This window comes from Hippocampus zosterae, chromosome 13 (genome assembly GCF_025434085.1).
Source record: "Hippocampus zosterae strain Florida chromosome 13, ASM2543408v3, whole genome shotgun sequence".
NCBI lineage: Eukaryota > Metazoa > Chordata > Actinopteri > Syngnathiformes > Syngnathidae > Hippocampus > Hippocampus zosterae.
Genome location: NC_067463.1, coordinates 20,711,227 through 20,730,073, shown reverse-complemented (window position 1 = coordinate 20,730,073; position 18,847 = coordinate 20,711,227). Strand labels below are relative to the sequence as shown.

Sequence of the window (18,847 nt, the reverse complement as noted above, 5' to 3'; positions counted from 1 at the left end):
TGTTTTCCGCGAGCGTTTTCAGTGGTTCCCTTTATTCCTTCCCTGGTCCTTATTTTGACCAGCGCTTTTTGTTATTTTTCCCTGTCGGGTATTTTGTGTTCTTTATTAAAAACTCCCTTTGTTCTCTGACAAAACCCTTTTTCGTGTCTGCTTTTTCGGGGATCCACCTCCTTATTTTGTTGTGCACGAAGCGATCTTTCCATCGCTTCGGGCACAACGTGACAATTATCACAATGTAAAGCTCAGGATACGATAATTATCACAAAATTATGGCGAGTTTGGAAATTAAAAAAAAGCTCACGATACTAAATAAAAATTCAGGGACAGCGGTTACTACAGTGGATAGCTTACCATGTTATCAGGTTACAAGTTGCACAAAAGGGTTAAAATAAATAAATAAATCAACTGATTTTACTGGAGGCGGCCCGGTAGCCCAGTGGTTAGCACGTCGGCTTCACAGTGCAGATGTACCGGGTTCGATTCCAGCTCCGGCCTTCCTGTGTGGAGTTTGCATGTTCTCCCCGGGCCTGCGTGGGTTTTCTCCGGGTGCTCCGGTTTCCTCCCACATTCCAAAAACTTGCATGGCAGGCTGATTGAACACTTTAAATTGTCCCTAGGTGTGAGTGTGGTTGCGAATGGTTGTTCGTTTCTGTGTGCCCTTCGATTGGCTAGCAACCGATTCAGGGTGTCCCCCGCCTACTGCCCGAAGACAGCTGGGATAGGCTCCAGCACCCCCCGCGACCCTAGTGAGGATCAAGCGGCTCGGAAGATGAATGAATGAATGAATGATTTTACTGGGGAAAAAAGCATTGTGTATTTGTTAAAAAACAGCAGCGACCAGTCGTTTTATTGTCATGTGTTCCTGCCCCCTAACAGTGTCCCATCCTACTGTCCAAAGACATCTGGGATATGCTCCAGCACACGCCACAACCCTTTGACGATAAGCGGATCAGAAAATGGATGGATGGATGGATGGATGCTCCTGACTCAGCGGCACTAAGTCTCATGGTCTATGTAGTTCACAATGCTGTGTTCGGCTAAAGCGGGCAAAAAAAGTAATGTTTTGCTGGTTTTAATATCGTAACGTTATGATGACGATATCGTAGCAATTTGATTGTCGCGACATCGCCCTTATTGTTACATCCCTACCCGAACCTGTTCAGAATCCAGATAAACAGTCCCACAAGTGAGCCTACCTGTAGCTGTTGTTCGAGACTGCAGGGACAGCACTTTGCTTCTGATTGCAGGAGACTTTGGAGCAGAAGTAACACAAGTGCTGTTCAACCAGGTAACAGTGTCACAGGAACTACTGGGACCCAAGTTTTTTTTCCCACTCTGACTGCCTACGGGAGGATTGCTTCGGCTGGCTCTCTCATCCGACCTGGTACCGATACATGAAGATTTTGGAGAAGCTGAAAAAGACACAGATTGCTGAACATTGTTAATGTTGCAAAACAATCTCTTAACTGAAGGAGCCCTCTCATGAAGGACAAGGATAGAACAATGAATACATCTGTGCATTACTATGCTCTAATACTGACAACAAATATTTTACACAGCAAAAACAGTTTATTGCGGTGCTCTGCAGAAAGATGCTAAAGAGACAGCGTTAGAAAGAAAGCACATTTTAAAATGAACCATCTCACAGCAGTAATTTCCAAAAATGCCCGGCTTTTTCAGCATTAACAACTGTTTGGCATTTGAACAAATTGTTGGTACTTAGGCTGGCCGTTGACTTCATGTGAATAGTTTAAATATAGTGTGTATATATATATATATATATATATATTCATTCATCTTCCGTACCGCTTGATCCTCACTAGGGTCGCGGGGGGTGCTGGAGCCCATCCCAGCTGTCTCCGGGCAGTAGGCGGGGGACACCCTGAATCGGTTGCCAGCCAATCGCAGGGCACACATAGACGAACAACCATCCACGCTCACACTCACACCTAGGAACAATTTAGAGTGTTCAATCAGCCTGCCATGCATATTTTTGGAATGTGGGAGGAAACCGGAGCACCCGGAGAAAACCCACGAAGGCCCGGGGAGAACATGCAAACTCCACACAGGGAGGCCTGAGCTGGAATCGAACCCGGTACCTCTGCACTGTGAAGCCGACGTGCTAACCACTGGACTACCGGGCCGCCCTTCCAGAGGACATGTTTTATTAATATTTTGGGCCACTAATAATTCACAAAATAAAAGCCAAATTCTAACACAGTGAAGCCCCGCCCCCCCACCTGCCCAATAGTTTTGCTAGTAATCCGTTTAGAGCAGACAGCATGTTTCAAAGAGTTCCCAAGTTGTCGTGAATGAAGTGACTGTTTGATTTCCAGATCAAGCCATTCCACAACTATGAATGTTCAAAAGCCTCAATTCATTATCAAGTTTTCTCCAGCCTCTGCAAGACAAGTTTGACATTTCAGCCCTCTAGGCTGACATTCCTCTGGCATCAAAGACCACGATCTCTCATGGGACAAAATAAATGAAGGAAATGCTCATAAGAATGATACAATTTGGGTTATTAATAACAAAAGGTATGTTCTTATGCCACTTTTGTGATTGTTGCCCGATAATTGTAATATTCTTTTCAGGTTCCTTTGTTTCTTTGGCATGTGTAAAAGATGACACCAGTATATTACACTTATCGTGGGAAGCATTTTTTTAAAGCAATAAAAACTCAAATTGAGTGTCACGCCTAAACCAAAGGACTTATGCACACACTTCAACATGTATTTTGTTCAGGATGACCCCCTGAAGCCTAAATCACCATTAATTTGATCACACAACTCATTCCTATGAAGATACATTCAAACTCAGAAACGTGCTCAACTCGGCCTGAAAATGCATTTAAAACAATAAAAACTCAAATTGAGTGTCACACCTGAACCAAAGGACTTATGCACACATTTTAACATGTATTTAGTTCAGGTTGTCTTCCTGAAGCCTAAATGACCATTAATTAGACTACACAACTCATTCCTATGAAGATACATTCAAAGTCAAAAAACGTGCTCAACTCGGCCTGAAAATGCATTTAAAGCAATAAAAACTCAAATTGAGTGTCACACCTAAATCAAAGGACTTATGCACACATTTCAACATGTATTTAGTTCAGGTTGACCTCCCGAAGCCTAAATGAGCATTAATTTGACTACACAACTCATTCCTATGAAGATACATTCAAAGTCAAAAAATGTGCTCAACTCAGTCTGAAAGTGCATTTAAACGCCGGAATTGCCTGATCCGAACACAACCCAAATTTGAATGCTTGATAATGGACTTGCTTGTTGTGCGCGCAAAGTAAGACTGGCGTGTGTCTACCTGGTGTTCATGTGGTAAGGCTGTACGTTTCATTTACCTAACTGTAGTTTGACTTACTGAAAACACGATCAAAACACTCTCTTGTTAAAAACCGTAGAACCCTTCGTGTTGCCAAATAATGCGGCCTTATTGTCCTGAAAATGGTTAACGGTGCTTCACGTGTGTCTGCGTTCTCGATATCCTTTCCAGATGTGCCCCTTGACCTCAACAGAGGAAGACAGAGTGTTGATGTCAGCGCGCACAAAAACGTGTGCGCAACGACACAGACAGACACACACCCAGGCAACTGCATGAAAGTGGTGAACCGTATCAAAGGCTCACCTTTGTGTGTAGGTCCATTATTCTCATTGCATCCCAGTGATGAAAATATAAGACTTGAAGGTAAGCCTTTCACAGGAAGCTTGGATGCAGCATTTAATGCAGGTCGCCCACACGCCGCGGAGGCTGGCTGGAGACGAGCGGTAGATTTTGAATTGGAGTTTGAAAAGCCGGGGGCTGTTGGTGAAGCCGGCTGCTCTGGTGTGGTGCTAGGTTTGGAGACACCTGCAAGTGTGTGTTGTTTATTAAAGGTTGTGATGCTAACTTACTTTTAATAGGCAATGAACAGATTGACATTCTTTGTGAGTGACTTCGGTGAATTGCACACAAAACGAATTTTGAATGATAAGAATAATACTAAAAGCCACACCTGCATTTGCAGACTGCTGAGTGCAACCATCATGTGTTTTTGTTTTTCATAGTTTACACATAACTACATCATTATGAGTTATAAATTAATTGAAGCAACAAAGACAACAAAATCAGAAGAGCCGCTTGGGCGGCAAACCAACATACACTGTACATGTACGAAAAGAGAGAATCTGTTTACATGTTTGCAGCTCGGTTACATTACGTCACCTGTACAAGAGACCCGCTGTTAACAAAGGCAACGCAAGCAGTAAAACGTTTCACGAGTGTTTGAAACCAGCAGGAAACATCTGGCTTCATTCACTTTTAATTCTCATGATGCGTCAGACCAGAGAAAGCAGCTGGTTTATGTTACCTAAGAAATCAGTGTTAAATAAGAGTCGGACAATACATGTCAGGAGTATACACCTGTCCTCAGACCTCAATCTTCTTTGTTTTTTGAGAGAAACACTAGCTTACTAATCATTTGTGGCTCTCGAAAGGACATCTCACAATTTCCAAGTGACGCATTCAAGTGGGCTCAGTTTGTTCGAGAACGGAAATTCGGTCGCCAAGATACTTGAAGCTCTCAATTTACCGGTCGATCTACGTTCCAACCCTCATCTATGGTCACGAGCTATGGGTCGTGACCGAAAGAACGAGATCCCGGATACAAGCGGCCGAAATGAGTTTTCTCCGCAGGGTGTCCGGGCACTCCCTTAGAGATAAGGTGAGAAGCTCGGTCATCCGGGAGGGGCTCCGAGTCGAGCCGCTTCTCCTCCACATCGAGAGGAGCCAGATGAGGTGGCTTGGGCATCTGATTCGGATGCCTCCTGAGCGCCTCCCTGGTGAGGTGTTCCGGGCATGTCCCACCGGGAGGAGACCCCGAGGAAGACCCAGGACACGCTGGAGAGACTATGTCACCCAGCTGGCCTGGGAACGCCTCGGGATCCCCGGGGAGAGCTGGAAGAAGTAGCTAGGGAGAGGGAAGTCTGGGCTTCCCTGCTAAAGCTGTTGCCCCCGCGACCCGGCCCCGGATAAGCGGTAGATGATGGATGGATGGATGGATGGAAATTCGGTCGTCATCCGAGGCATAAAAAAATCTAAATTTTTGGTCGAAAACCGATTTGGTAGAGAACAGAGACGTTTGAAAACCGATATGTGACTGTATGTACACAATCGCTGACTCACAGCACCTTGATCAACTCATTAAAATATTTTTATTCAGTCTCTCTTTGCGGACACAGTGGTTGGGGAACCCTGATTTACATTAAATTACAAATCTGACAGGAAATGTCCATATTTCAGGGGCCTTCCACCGAGACTACAAATCTGGCATGAAGATATGACAGTATTGTGCTGTGTGTATTGTCTTTAATTACCTCACCATGCACAACAGTAAACTTGGTGCTTTCCAGAACCCATGAGCTAAATGTGGTCATTGGAAGATATGGCGGTCTATAGGATGTAATGCTAAAATATGAAATTAAAGTAACCACAGTGACCATTCATTCATTCATTCGTTCGTTCATCTTCCGTACCGCTTGATCCTCACTAGGGTCGCGGGGGGTGCTGGAGCCCATCCCAGCCGTCTCCGGGCAGTAGGCGTGGGACACCCTGAATCGGTTGCCAGCCAATCGCAGGGCACACAGAGACGAACAACCATCCACGCTCACACTCACACCTAGGGACAATTTAGAGTGTTCAATCAGCTTGCCACGCATGTTTTTGGAATGTGGGAGGAAACCGGAGCACCCGGAGAAAACCCACGCAGGCCCGGGGAGAACATGCAAACTCCACACAGGGAGGCCGGAGCTGGAATCGAACCCGGTACCTCTGCACTGTGAAGCCGACGTGCTAACCACTGGACTACCGGGCCGCCCCACAGTGACCATATGAATGTTAATTTTATAGTTAAGATAGATTAGTTATTATCTCATCACTCGCACACATTAGGAGCCTTTGCGCGCACACAAAAGAATCTATTGATGGACATCTTAGTCTGTGGTCAAAAGGCAGTGGTTTCTTCCTGTGGCTCAGCAAGGCCAGGACAGACAAGCCATTGTCCCTAAGAATGTGAGCTTTCTGACAAATAACTTTCATCATCCTAATGTACGACAATTTTTTTTCTTCCAAAATGTAAATAACAGCCTCCAGTAAGATGCCGCGGTAAACAAGGGCCATGTGACACACGCGGGCGGAATTACAGGCTACGGGACACCAAGCAGGGGACACTCGTGCTCAAGTTGCGAGTCACAGTATCTCATCACATCACATTGCTTCCACTATGTTTACAAAGACAGAGTGAAACATTCACTGAGGAGAGAAAAACAGCAAGGATGAATTAACGAGGCAAAAAAAAGCCGTGGGGAAACAAATTTGTTATTACTTGCTTCAGCTTGATCTCGATCGACACTTGTGTAACACCGTAGCTTAAACACTACAGCAAGAGGAAATCAAATACCCAGCCGAGTATCTAAACAATCTCAATCAAAGTTGTTTCTCTCTATATTGTAAGAGCAGTCTGTCAGCGGTCAGTCCATAGCTTGTGTCGTGTGTCTAAGAAGTGTAGCCATCACACATGCTGCAAGCCGCGGGCGGCAAAACAATGTGTACGGCTGTGTGGTTGAGTGCTATGTGGAAGGTATTTTAACTGTCAGCTCCATTGTGTGTCAGACTGCTCATTTCCTGAACCGGCTCCAGAGAGGAACTTTAATTTTTGTTCCATTCGACACACACACACACACACACACACACACACACACACACACACACACACACACACACAGACACACACGTGCATGCACACCATGTACAAGAAATACACACGCACGTGCAGGCACACCATGTACAAGAAATACACACACACACGCAGACCGGTTTATGTGATTTGTGGGGACCACTTTTTAATTCATCACTTTCGGGGACCACCCTTTCCAAATGACATACAGCTCTGCAAAAAATCAGGGATACACAAGGTGGTGGTGTTAGCCTATAAACACCTTTAAATATCAGAATTTATGCACACACACACACACACACACACACACACACACACACACACACGTGCATGCACACCATGTACAAGAAATACACACGCACGTGCAGGCACACCATGTACAAGAAATACACACACACACGCACGCACACACAACCGGTTTATGTGATTTGTGGGGACCACTTTTTAGTTCATCACTTTCGGGGACCACCCTTTCCAAATGACATACAGCTCTGCAAAAAATCAGGGATACGCAAGGTGGTGGTGTTAGCCTATAAACACCTTTAAATATCATAATTTATGCACACACACACACACGCGCACACACACATAAAGAAGTACTGTATGACTAGCGTACTGTTGTGGTTGGGATTTCAGGTTTCATACAGAAAATGGTGTGTGCAGAAATAGCTCAACTTTGACTCACCGTGGCTCTGACTTTGAATGTGTCTCACTTTCACTGGAGATCCATCGCAGGCACTCTGACCAACTTCTTTTAACAAAGGTCCATTAATGTGGCTTTGCCGGTGCCTGGGGCCCTCTGGTCCTGAAGGTCCAGTCCCTGGTGGTGGAACTAGTCCCTTATCCGCTCTAATGCTTTTCCCTGGTTGCCTTACAGTGGGTCCCAATTTGGAGACTTTCTGCAAGAAGAGTTTATGCTTAGTGACAGAGTTCCAGCCAAGGGGCCCGAGCTCAGAGTTGTGCAGGGAGACCATAGTGTTAGCCATTCCCTGCTCACAGTCCGAAATGAGGATTTGGAGAAGAGGGAAGGGAGGCAGTCAAGGAGCAAAGGGGAGGAGTGAGGGAAGTGTGTGTGTATGTGTGTGTGTGTGTGTAAAGTGAGAAAAAGGAGGAAGAAAAAAGAGGAGGAAAATGGAAGCGGCAAACAAACACAAGAGGGATATAAAATAAATCTAATTGAATTAAACATTCTGGCTCTTACCTCACAGTTTTTTTTCTTTTAATCATAACTCAAGCAATCCATGCCCCTCTTCCACCCCCCCCCCCCCCCCTCCGCCTCCTCTCACCCTTAACTCCACCAAGACCAACCACACATGGAGTGAATTTGTGGATGAAAGGCTTGTGTGTGTGTGTGTGTGTGTGTGCACAAAATCCTAAAAATGATCCAATCCAATTTTTTGGAATTGATTTTTAGTTTTGTTTAATAGAGATATGAATAATGATCTGTTCGCATTTAACAGCCTTAAAATAACCCTCAAGAATTGATAAGATTTTGCACCCCCTCTATACCAATGTGATGAGAACTATTGTTATTTTTATTGTAAAGCGAGATTTTGTTTGGTCTTTTGTGATTTATTTTATATTTTGTGCACATATTTGTATTATGTATGTACACATATAGGTTCGTGCGTGCATAAATGACTGCCGGCATGTTTTGAACACATACTTTGCTGACACAACCCTAAGGCTCCATGCGCTACGCTGGGGCAGGTTTTAGACATGTCAGGTTTTTAAAGGCATGCACCAAAGGGGGCACATGCACACGTGAAAGTTGTCTTGGACACAAACACGTGCTCAGCTGTTGTGAAAGCGCTATATAAATCAGCATGTATTGTATTGTATTGTCTTTTCGCGGTTCCTGTCGGCAATACGTATGTACTGTACTGGAGGGCTATGGAAAAAAAATTAACGTCACAGGTATTTTGACAAAGGTTGAAATCACGATTGTTAAAACGATTCTTCATTTCAAAACGTAGTATTTATTCAACTAATCAAAACTATTCTCATACTGTAACCTCGTGCCCATTCATCCCTGCGTGTTGAACACTTTCCTTTTTGTCAAGTACAAAATACCTGTATGTGAAATTCAAACGTCTTAGACTCCCATTCTGCTACGCTTATACCTTTGAAGCCTTGAAGAAGCGTGACCCTTATTTATTTTATTTTGTGTTATTTTCACAAGTCTTGTATTTCGTGCCATGTCAGGTGGAAATGTCTGTTGCCAGGACCAAAAAAAAGTCATTTGGATCTTTGCATTCTTGAATTGTGAGGAAAGGAAACGTTCTTGAAAACTCAACTTTAAATTCATTCTTTTTCATTCATTCATTCATCTTCCGTACCGCTTGTTCCTTACTAGGGTCGCGGGGGGTGCCGGAGCCCATCCCAGCCGTCTCCGGGCAGTAGGCGGGGATAACCCTGAATCGGTTGCCAGCCAATCGCAGGGCACACAGAGACGAACAACCATCCACGCTCACACTCACACCTAGGGACAATTTAGAGCACCCAATCAGCCTGCCATGCATGTTTTTGGAATGTGGGAGGAAACCGGAGCACCCGGAGAAAACCCACGCAGGCCCGGGGAGAACATGCAAACTCCACACAGGGAGGCCGGAGCTGGAATCGAACCCGGTACCTCTGCACTGTGAAGCTGACGTGCTAACCACTGGACTACCGGGCCACCTCAACTTTAAATATAAATCGAAATGAAAACTAGAAAATAAATTAATAAGAAATTAAAATAAGTAGAGCTGTCAAACGCGACGGTTAGGAAGATGAATGAATGAATATGCATAGTCCATAACATCACATCTGCAGCCAGCCAGCTCTTTTTTCCTGGATCTCATTTGATGAAAAATAAAAACCATCAAGTTGAGCACAAGTCTGAAGTGGATGAGCTCATGTGAAAGCACTTTATTAAAAAGAGGTCTTACCGAGGTGTGATTCTTTGGTTTGTCCAAATTGGCCAGAGTCATCGGCGCCTCACCAGTCCCCTCCCAATAGTCCTCCACACATTCTTCACCGGGTTTTGAACTCTGATGCTGAGACTCTATGCTTGCCTCTTTATCAGAGACTTCCTCGACTAGCATTCTGGGTATAACCTGGCGTTTCTCCCCAGTCACCTCTATGTGCATGACACCGGTGCAATGTGAAGGTGTTCCACTGTAGCCCACATGTGGCCTTTTTGACTTTTTGGAATCACCGGTCGCTGCCTTATGGCTGGTTTTGATGTTTGTGCTCTGTCCTCCTCGGATGGGTTTCAGAACCAAAGCCACTTTGACAGTACCAGCAGATGGTGTTTGCCTTTTACCTCCATAAAAAGCCTTCACTTCCTCCTTCCTCGGAGCAGTCTTCCTTTCAATTCCTGAAACGGATTTATTCTACAACAACAACAAAAAGAAAAGGGTGAGTTCAGAACAACAACTAGTGAGTTATGACAGTAGATGGATAAATCAAAACCACAGTACTTGGCCAGTAATTTTGGGCGGCGACAGGGTGGGTCGTGATCCAACTTTAGCTTTGATGTTTTTCAAATCCACTTTGGATGGCCTATTTTTGCCACGATGTGACATTTTGAAAGCTCCAGCCAAGGGGACAACTGCAACGTCTGTTCTGAGTTTGAGTCTGCTTGGGACCTTGGTAGCTTTGGGGACCATCGCAAACTGCTCCGTGCAAGTTAGTCGATGTGGAATGTCCTCGGCGTCTTGGACCGCAGAGGGAGTAACAGCTAATTTGCTAGCGGTGTCACTCAAGTCCTCAGATGTTTTTCGAAGTGAGGACAGCGGATGCAGAATCTGTTCTTCTAACGCTACCTCTGATCTTATCTGGTATTCAGAGCCCGGTACCGAGTTCACGCTGCTATCGAGGCTTGGATTAGGTGAGCTTGTGTAGGCTGAGCAGGTTCTCCAAACACCAATGTCTGAGCCAATTGAAAAATACAAAGCGTCATCTTCAGCATCATCATCATGAATTTCCGTTGTTTCGGAGTCTGGAGTTGATGAGCCGTGTCTCTCTCCATTCGTGTCGTCACAAATATTACCGTGGTCAACAGTATCGAATGCCGGCGAGAGTGACAGTGCAAGGTTGTCATTCCTGGTTTCTTGGGGATCACCGACGCTGGCATCAAGGTAAACTGATATGGAGTTGTCGATTGCTTCTGACATCTTATCTGTTGTTTTATTTCTGTCAAGAATATGTTTTTCCTCTTGCTCCCGGTTGTAAATGGCATCCTCTACAATTTCTTTGGTTTCCGTTAACAAAGTAGTTGTCAGGGTGACTTCGAGCATGTCATAGTCTTGTGGGCTGTCAGTATATCCGCTGCTGACGCTGCTCTGACTGCACAATGACTCTGGAGAGGCTTCCTCCAAACAGGAGGGTGAGGAAGAAGATGAGGAAGTAGGAAATGCGTTTCCATTGTGGTCTCCCGCACTTTGAATGGGGAGTGTGATGCTGGTGTCGCCCTTCTCCTCCTTGGCGACAATCTCGCTGGGCTTACAAACACTCATTTTATCGTAAGGACCATTAAGTCACGCCAGCTGAACAAACAAACAGAGCCTGAACATCTTAAAGACTCTAAATTGCTGTTTGATCAAAAGTCCAATCCATTGCCTGGACTCAGGAGGTCTGGAGCGTCACTTCAGTATCCAAAAGGGATGCGTGTTATTGCTTCATTGTCGGACCAAAACATCTGAAAAGGAGCAGAAGAAAGGAAAAACAATTAATTGTGTGCAAATATGTAACACAGACTTCAACAAAATAAAGCTGTCAAACTTATGTAGACTTTTGGGAAGCACAACGAAATAGTGGTAAGCACAGTTGAGAAGTTCCGGATTCTCAAACATGCTCAGCTAGGACCATTTCCAGTTCATCTACCACAGTTTGGAGAACAGGTGGAACGGATGGCTGGATGTATAAAATAAACTCTTTCCAAAAATGTGTTTTTCAGAATGTGTCAAGCCAAAAGCCCGTATGTTGCAAAACCAGCGACAGTACAGGACATTTGAACCTTCTCAGGCTGCATACCGACGAGACTGTGATGAATAACTAGACCAGTGCTGCCCCCTGCAGGTTAAAGTTGATTGAACGAATGCATGGTTCAATGCAACATCGACTCCACAAATAGATTGATGGAAAAAAGTGCAGATTTAGTTGGCCGATCATCTTGTGTACGCAATTGAATGTCAGATCCCTAACATTAATTGTCCGTCTGAGACTCTCAATTATTATTGAAGGTCAGACATGCTATTTTTACAGCATCACTAATATAAAAAAAATATTTTTAAAAATCACCCAATAATAGTTATTTGGGTGATATGAATATTTAACTTGTACAAATTCTATATAAATCAGCATGTATTGTATTGTAGTGTATTGTATACACATCATATATTTATATATATAGATATATACACAGCGTGCCATTTTCATAATGTTGCAATGACAGTCGGGCCTCTGGGTTATTGAAAAACAGAATACTGTTAGGGTTTGGATGTGACCACAATAGCACAACAACAGGCAGGTATCGTGGAAGCCAACACTTGGCGTAGTTTATTCAAGAGTCTTCACAAAATCACTCAGAGAGAAGCACGAGGAGTCCACAAGGAAATGTCCGCACAAGGAACAAGAAGCTGCAGGAGACGGCAACAGAGTCCACTGGTGTGGTGACGGCACGAACTTGCACTGGGGAATGGTCTGTGAGTCAATTTATACCAGTCCAAAAGAGCAGATAGGCAACGGGTCGGTGATGAGCTGATGAGTATTCAGGGGTGAGGTGCAGAGCACCCTGGGTGAGGAGGCTGCCTGGCTGGCCCCCTCCCTAACAAACAATGTATACACTTTGCAATTGATCACCTTGCTGGAGGAAGATCCCCTAACCTTTGGTGCTGTCCAAATTGATGTTGTATAAAATACACAGTGGAACACAGCAATTTCAACCGCAACTGCTGTGAAAAATACAGCTCTAAATGTGCACAGAAGGCCCATCATGCGCAATGTTGTGCAAGACTGCAGCATATACAATATCCTCCAAAAAGATTGGAACGGAGTTTATTTTGGTTGTAGAGAGGGGAAAAAAAAGTGAAAACCTGTGTATGACGTGAAAAGATGAATATCTCAGACAAAAGATTAACAGGATGATATTTATTTCCAGTCCTTGACTCTACTTTACATATTCAGGATGCAAAGTATAATATGGCAACAATAGGACTAGTATTGGTAGTAGTAGTAGTAGTAGTAATGATGATAGTAAAAATAATAATCATGCAAATCAGAAAACTGATTGACTAACAACATGAACAAGATATACAGGTTGGTGTACTTTGTACATGTGCAAAGAAGTGTGTCTCAGCGTATTTATTGACACTCATTTCTCACAATCAGTCAAGGAGTGTTCTCCAATAAAGCATGTCCGATTATGAGGTTGACATGATCACTTGAATAATCTGATAATGTACTTGCAAAGATGCTTAATGCAAAGTGAGCTGCATTTAGTCTTAATTAGCCCTCAGCGAGCCTCCCTCTGAAATAAAATCTTTCCTTGCGAGTGACAAATGAGCTGCTTTAAACTATGCATGACTGTTAGGAATGTTAATAATATGTTACGTAAAACATTGGCTGTACAGATTTTTTTTAGTTCAACCCTGGAACAGATGATTTGTATTTTTGTTATTTCTTTGTATTCCTTTTGTTAATTTATTTGGAATCAAAGCGGGTTCACAATTATGGTTCCTACAAATTAAGAGTGAATCACATTAGCCCTCGTAGTGCACCGCTTGCGATAAATGTAAAATGATGTCTTTGAATCAAAGGCGAAGGCATTCAGAAAAACACGAGAGAGCTGAAACTTATGGAGGGTTTCTAAAATGGCCGAAATTTCATGACGTCACCGGCTGATAATTCTCAGGCATTGCAGCAATAATAAAAAAACATTTTGATACCTTAATCTTCATAATTGACATATTTTGCACCATAGAGACCTATTAAAATTCATATTTTTGAATGCATCGTAAACCTAATGTGTATACATGCATTTCACGCGATTTTTACGTCAATTGCTTTGTTTTCGCAATGCATTTTACATGAACACGTACGGTCGGGATTGTTAGTAGGGCTTGGTTGGGACCTCCGGACACAATTTTTTTTTCCCTTTTGCAAAAAATAAAGAATAAAATATCCCAAAGAACTAATAAAAACTATATATGTATGGATAGCACAGATGCCTCTGAACATTTTGAGTGTTTGAAAAAAAAAATGTTTTTATAACACAAAATACATCATTACAAAAATTGTAAAATGCGTAACTTAAGGCATTTTTAATTTGGAGCACACAAGGGTTAAACGCAAAATGCTGCCCGATTCTCACGTGAAGAGGCTCTGAAACACTAATGCCTTTGACATGAAAGGTGGTTTCACTAGCGGAGGATGCTTAAGCCAATTAGGGTGTCAACTCATTTGACATCTCAATTAGCTTTCTTCTGTGCACAGAAATGAACCATCCCAAAGAGCAAGGAGCAGCGAATCACCAGCGCATTAGGGTCATGAAAACGGGACTGCAGCTACCTTCAGGCAATGACTGGGATGTCGTCATCCAACTATGTAAAAAGATGCTTGAGGCAAATCTTCGAGACGCCACAACCCGTCTATCCATCCCTATTTGCATTCCAAAGAGAACTTGAGGCAGTGCTGCAACTACTTCAAACTTTCATTTATCTCAAACTTGTTGTTGGCAATTTTACATGAAGTTAATAATTGTGTAGACTGTATAAAAAGGTAGCATGCACAAGTGTAGATATCCATCTAAATCAAAAGCATAAAAAACAATTGGTAGGACAAAGATTGCTGGTGTGTATTTACAGTAGGTGTACACTATGATTTAAGAGGTACCAACCTATTCAAATAACTCAAAACAAGAACAAACATCAAGCAAAGAAGTGTATCTATCAAAGGGGTTAATCTGTGGAATAATCTCGAAACGGACCTGAAAAACAAATTCAAAAAAATAGTACAAATAACCTACGTCAATCAGAGTTAAAATGATCAATTCTAAACATTAAATATAATGATAAATCAGAACTAAGTTGATAAATAGAGAAAGGTATTGAAATATCCATTATGAATACAAGAGAAAATTGACACAAGAGTGACAGTGCGTGGATGTATATAATCCCGATACAAACCAAAAGTTGTAAAAATATCACGGTTAAGGGTAAAGTATGAGCCTTAATGGAGACTTCTTCTTACTTTTTCTTTTCTGATTGATATAAAAATGATTTAGTAGATATAAACACATAACGGGGTAGGACTAGATAAGTTTTTTTACTTCTTCCTACTCCCTTGAACATAATAACTGTTGAATGAAGACTCATTTCTTTCTTTTTACTATTTTATCTACCTTATTTTTCGTCAAATTATTACTGTATATGTTAAATAAACAAACCAAACCAAACTAGAGCTGTCAGTTTAGCGCATTTTTATTGGCATTCATTTAAATGAATTTTAACAGGATTCATTTTTTTCTCGCGAGATTAACGCGGCACACGTCACAGCGGATGTTACGTTGCTCAATAAATAAACCAGAAACAAAACAACAAGTGTACTGCGTAAGTCAACGCACGTTTGTTTTGCCAGCCACGGCACGAGACACCGAAAACGGATACTTAAAGAGTTTATGAATGGAAAGTTTGCTTTTAAAAAGTTGCCAGATTGCTCCACTGACAAGACCAAAGTTACTTGTATTTTACAGGTATACGATGTATATCGCTGACGCGATTGTTACTTGTTTGGAACTATTTTGTGTGGAAGGTTACAGTGTTCCGTGTCCATATAAATAGAACGGGTGGCGCTTCTCTGTGTTCGTCTGACAGTGACAGCGCGCTGCTGTCGTAGCGACCTAGCGAAAATCAAATGTCTCCGGTGTTGTCATCGAACCAAGTGTAGTCATCCGAAATGATGTCTACACAAAACCGTAGAGAGACTTCTGCGCAAGAAGGACCAACACAATCAACATAGACTGACTGCTGTGTTCAAAGCAAACTTGAGAAAAACGAAGTATGCAACCATGACTTAAATCCGCTATCGGCTGAGTACTAGAAAGCATTAAAGATGATTTCAGTGATATCAGTAGAATAATTCCAGCAGTAGTAATAATTTACAAGTCTGTATATTTACAATAAATAAACTCAAGACAAAGTAACTTCAGATTTTGTGTCTGTATCATTTCAATATTCAACAGATATGCACAGATCTAGAACACTTTCCCCCCAAAAGACCAGTAAGGGAACAGAAGGCTCACCTTTCCTTCCTCAAAGGATTTGGCAATCACATCACTGCGTCACACATTACAGCAGCACCTCTGCAGTCAGCAGAGACGCAGCCAGGAGTAAAAGAGGCAGTGGACCAAGCAACACGGTCTTTTGTAGAATCACATCCACAGCAAAAGTGGTTGCCATAGAAATAACAGCATTCTCAGTTACTCTCAAAAACGGGTGTGAGTGTGTACTGTATATGTGAGCGTGATTCTACCCATTCTACCCATAGCTGAGGGCATGTCTATTTTGGCTTGTTCCAACGTGACAAAAAATACTCCGTGTTTAATGTACTGGGAAACGACCGATGACAGCTTTGTGACAGGGTGTGCTTGAATGAAGTGAAGGACTCCAGAGAAACGATTGTGGATCAACATGGTGATTACAGAAATACGGGGAAATGATTCATTGACATTCAAATCTGGTCTTCGGAGTATGTGAAAATATGACAAATACCTTGAGTGACAAAGAACACAACAAGATATATGGAGCTCATGGATAAATAAATCCACAATGTCAGGGAATGCTCAGACTGGCTGTTTGCCACTCCAATCACAAAGTTGTCTCGTGGGAACGATAGTGCGGATCTTGTTTTTATGTTACCATCTCGCATGTTCTTTAACTTTTGCACCATCATTCTTCAAAAAAAAAAAAAAACACCTGGATTCACAGAAATGAATAGATATTTCTTCCAACTATGAGAGGGAGATCAATGATGGTGTGTTGCTCCCTAAAGGAATCGTTGCCCTCATGTGAACAAAAGAGCCAGAGCACATCGAGTGGCCATACATGGTCAGAACTCAGCACACAGTCTGAGCAGCAGAGGGGCATTACTGCTGTAACGGAGCAAAAATGACCACAAATACAAGACCTTCTACTCAGCCCTGCAGTGTTTCACCTTGACTGTGGCAGCAGTGAAGCAAGTTTCTTTCAGCGGTGCTTGAGATTCTCATTAATGACAACCTAATCCAAATGTATGAAATTGAGGAGATTTCTCTTTATCTGTATGATTTCTCAATATCTTACATACATACATACATCATCCACGCTCACACTCACACCCAGGGACAATTTAGAGCAGGGGTGTCCAAACTTTTTGCCAAGGGGGCCAGATTTTATGTGGTAAAATGTCGGGGGGCCGACCTTGGCTGACATTCTTTACATTGAACAACAATATTGTTCAACAAATTTTAGTAACCCAGTCTGTTTCACATTTCCATTTTTATTTTAATTTCAACAATCTTAAGAATTTCTTTTGGTTCATTTGAAACAGGAATTTGAAATATGACATATCAGTCAATATAAACACGGAGTGATGTCTTGTTAACTCGTGAGTGATGCCCTCTAGTGTCTAAATGCTATTACTCATTTAGTGAATGCTATTACTCATTTAGCCACTAGAGGGAAGCAGTACTCTATGAAACATCACTCGCCAGTCTACGAGACCTCAGTCAATGCAACACGTGTTCCATTGCGCCCAACCTGCGGGCCAGACGGCACTGATTTTATGACGGGGGCCGAGGGCCGGATGAAATTCGACCGCGGGCCGGATTTGGCCCGCGGGCCGGACTTTGGACATGGCTGATTTAGAGTGTTCAATCAGCCTTCCACGCATGTTTTTGGAATGTGGGAGGAAACCGGAGCACCCGGAGAAAACCCCACGCAGGCCCGGGGAGAACATGCAAACTCCACACAGGGAGGCCGGAGCTGGAATCGAACCCGGTACCTCTGCACTGTGAAGCCGACGTGCTAACCACTGGACTACCGGGCCGCCCTAGATCTTTACTTAATCTTTTTTTTGTGTTTCTTTACCGTGCTATGCTTCTCTTCTCAGTCCAAACACAACACTGCGCAATAGTCTGAGGCCACCGCTATCTTTACTTTAATCTTTAAACTTTGTCAGAGTTTTCAATATGAATTGTTAAACATGAAAGAATAGGACACAAATGAAGAGACAACACCTTGTAGTAGAGGAATGTTTGGTAACTGAACAACAAATGGACCTTATGCATGGCAAGACATTAAACATTTCCCATGGGGAGGTCCACGAGGTCAGATAACAGTTTCAGCTGTCAATATGTTACCAGCTAGTGGGAGGCCATCTGACCGTAAAATAGGCTCTGTCATTAAACGGGTGATAACCGAGGGTTGTGTAATAGGAAGATAACATTCAATTGTCCAGTGCTGTTTCTTTTCATTGTAGAAATTGCATCAAAGGTTTTTATTTTTCAAAGACGAGGAGAAAGCTCCTCCAGCCAATGCTGTGGTGTGCTGCTAATATTTGGCCTCAACTTTTGTTTTGACTATTAACATGTATGCATTGGTGTCATTATGCATTGACATGCCCACGGGAAGTGAACATGCCACCTTAGACCAAACATGGAAGCATGGTAGAGTCTTATTGCATTTCATGAACTAGTTTTTATTATTTGGGAATTATCTGGATAAAGGCATCATTTGTTGAGTCGACATATGATTGGAACTATCAAGCCCTCAGAATCATTTTAACACCGCCAGTCACCCATCCTTGATTAAGGAGACAGTAGCCTACCAAGTAACCAACAAAAACAAATGCAGAGCTCTTTGAATTATTTCCATATTTATAATTGTAAGTCCTTGATGGAGGTTTACGCTCGACTTATTGGCATTCTATTTTTTAATGATCATTATGGCATTGCGAGATAGCACTCCTAATGGTGGCCAATGACAGAATGGTATGTCAGTTCATGAAGCCAATACAGTAGAAATATTTGGAATGCATTAAGTTGATTATAGGGCGGCCCGGTAGTCCAGTGGTTAGGACCTTGGTTTCACAGTG

General features: G+C 42.8%; 1 protein-coding gene across 2 annotated transcripts in view; it reads right to left on the bottom strand.

Annotated features, from left to right (window-relative positions):
• Positions 1-11,255, bottom strand: part of mtus1b (microtubule associated tumor suppressor 1b) — a 41,620-nt gene extending 30,365 nt beyond the window's left edge. Inside the window, exons 1-5 of one of the 2 annotated variants that reach the window (XM_052083751.1) lie at positions 10,195-11,255; positions 9,661-10,107; positions 7,416-7,629; positions 3,646-3,867; positions 1,197-1,412 (exon numbers count right to left, since the gene is read on the bottom strand). In XM_052083751.1, coding sequence (XP_051939711.1) covers positions 1,197-1,412; positions 3,646-3,867; positions 7,416-7,629; positions 9,661-10,107; positions 10,195-11,232 — 2,137 coding nt within the window. In that variant the 5' untranslated portion in view covers positions 11,233-11,255. The remainder of the gene's footprint in view (positions 1-1,196; positions 1,413-3,645; positions 3,868-7,415; positions 7,630-9,660; positions 10,108-10,194) is intronic. The other variant, XM_052083752.1, reaches the window with a different exon arrangement.
• Between the last annotated feature and the right edge of the window lie 7,592 nt (positions 11,256-18,847).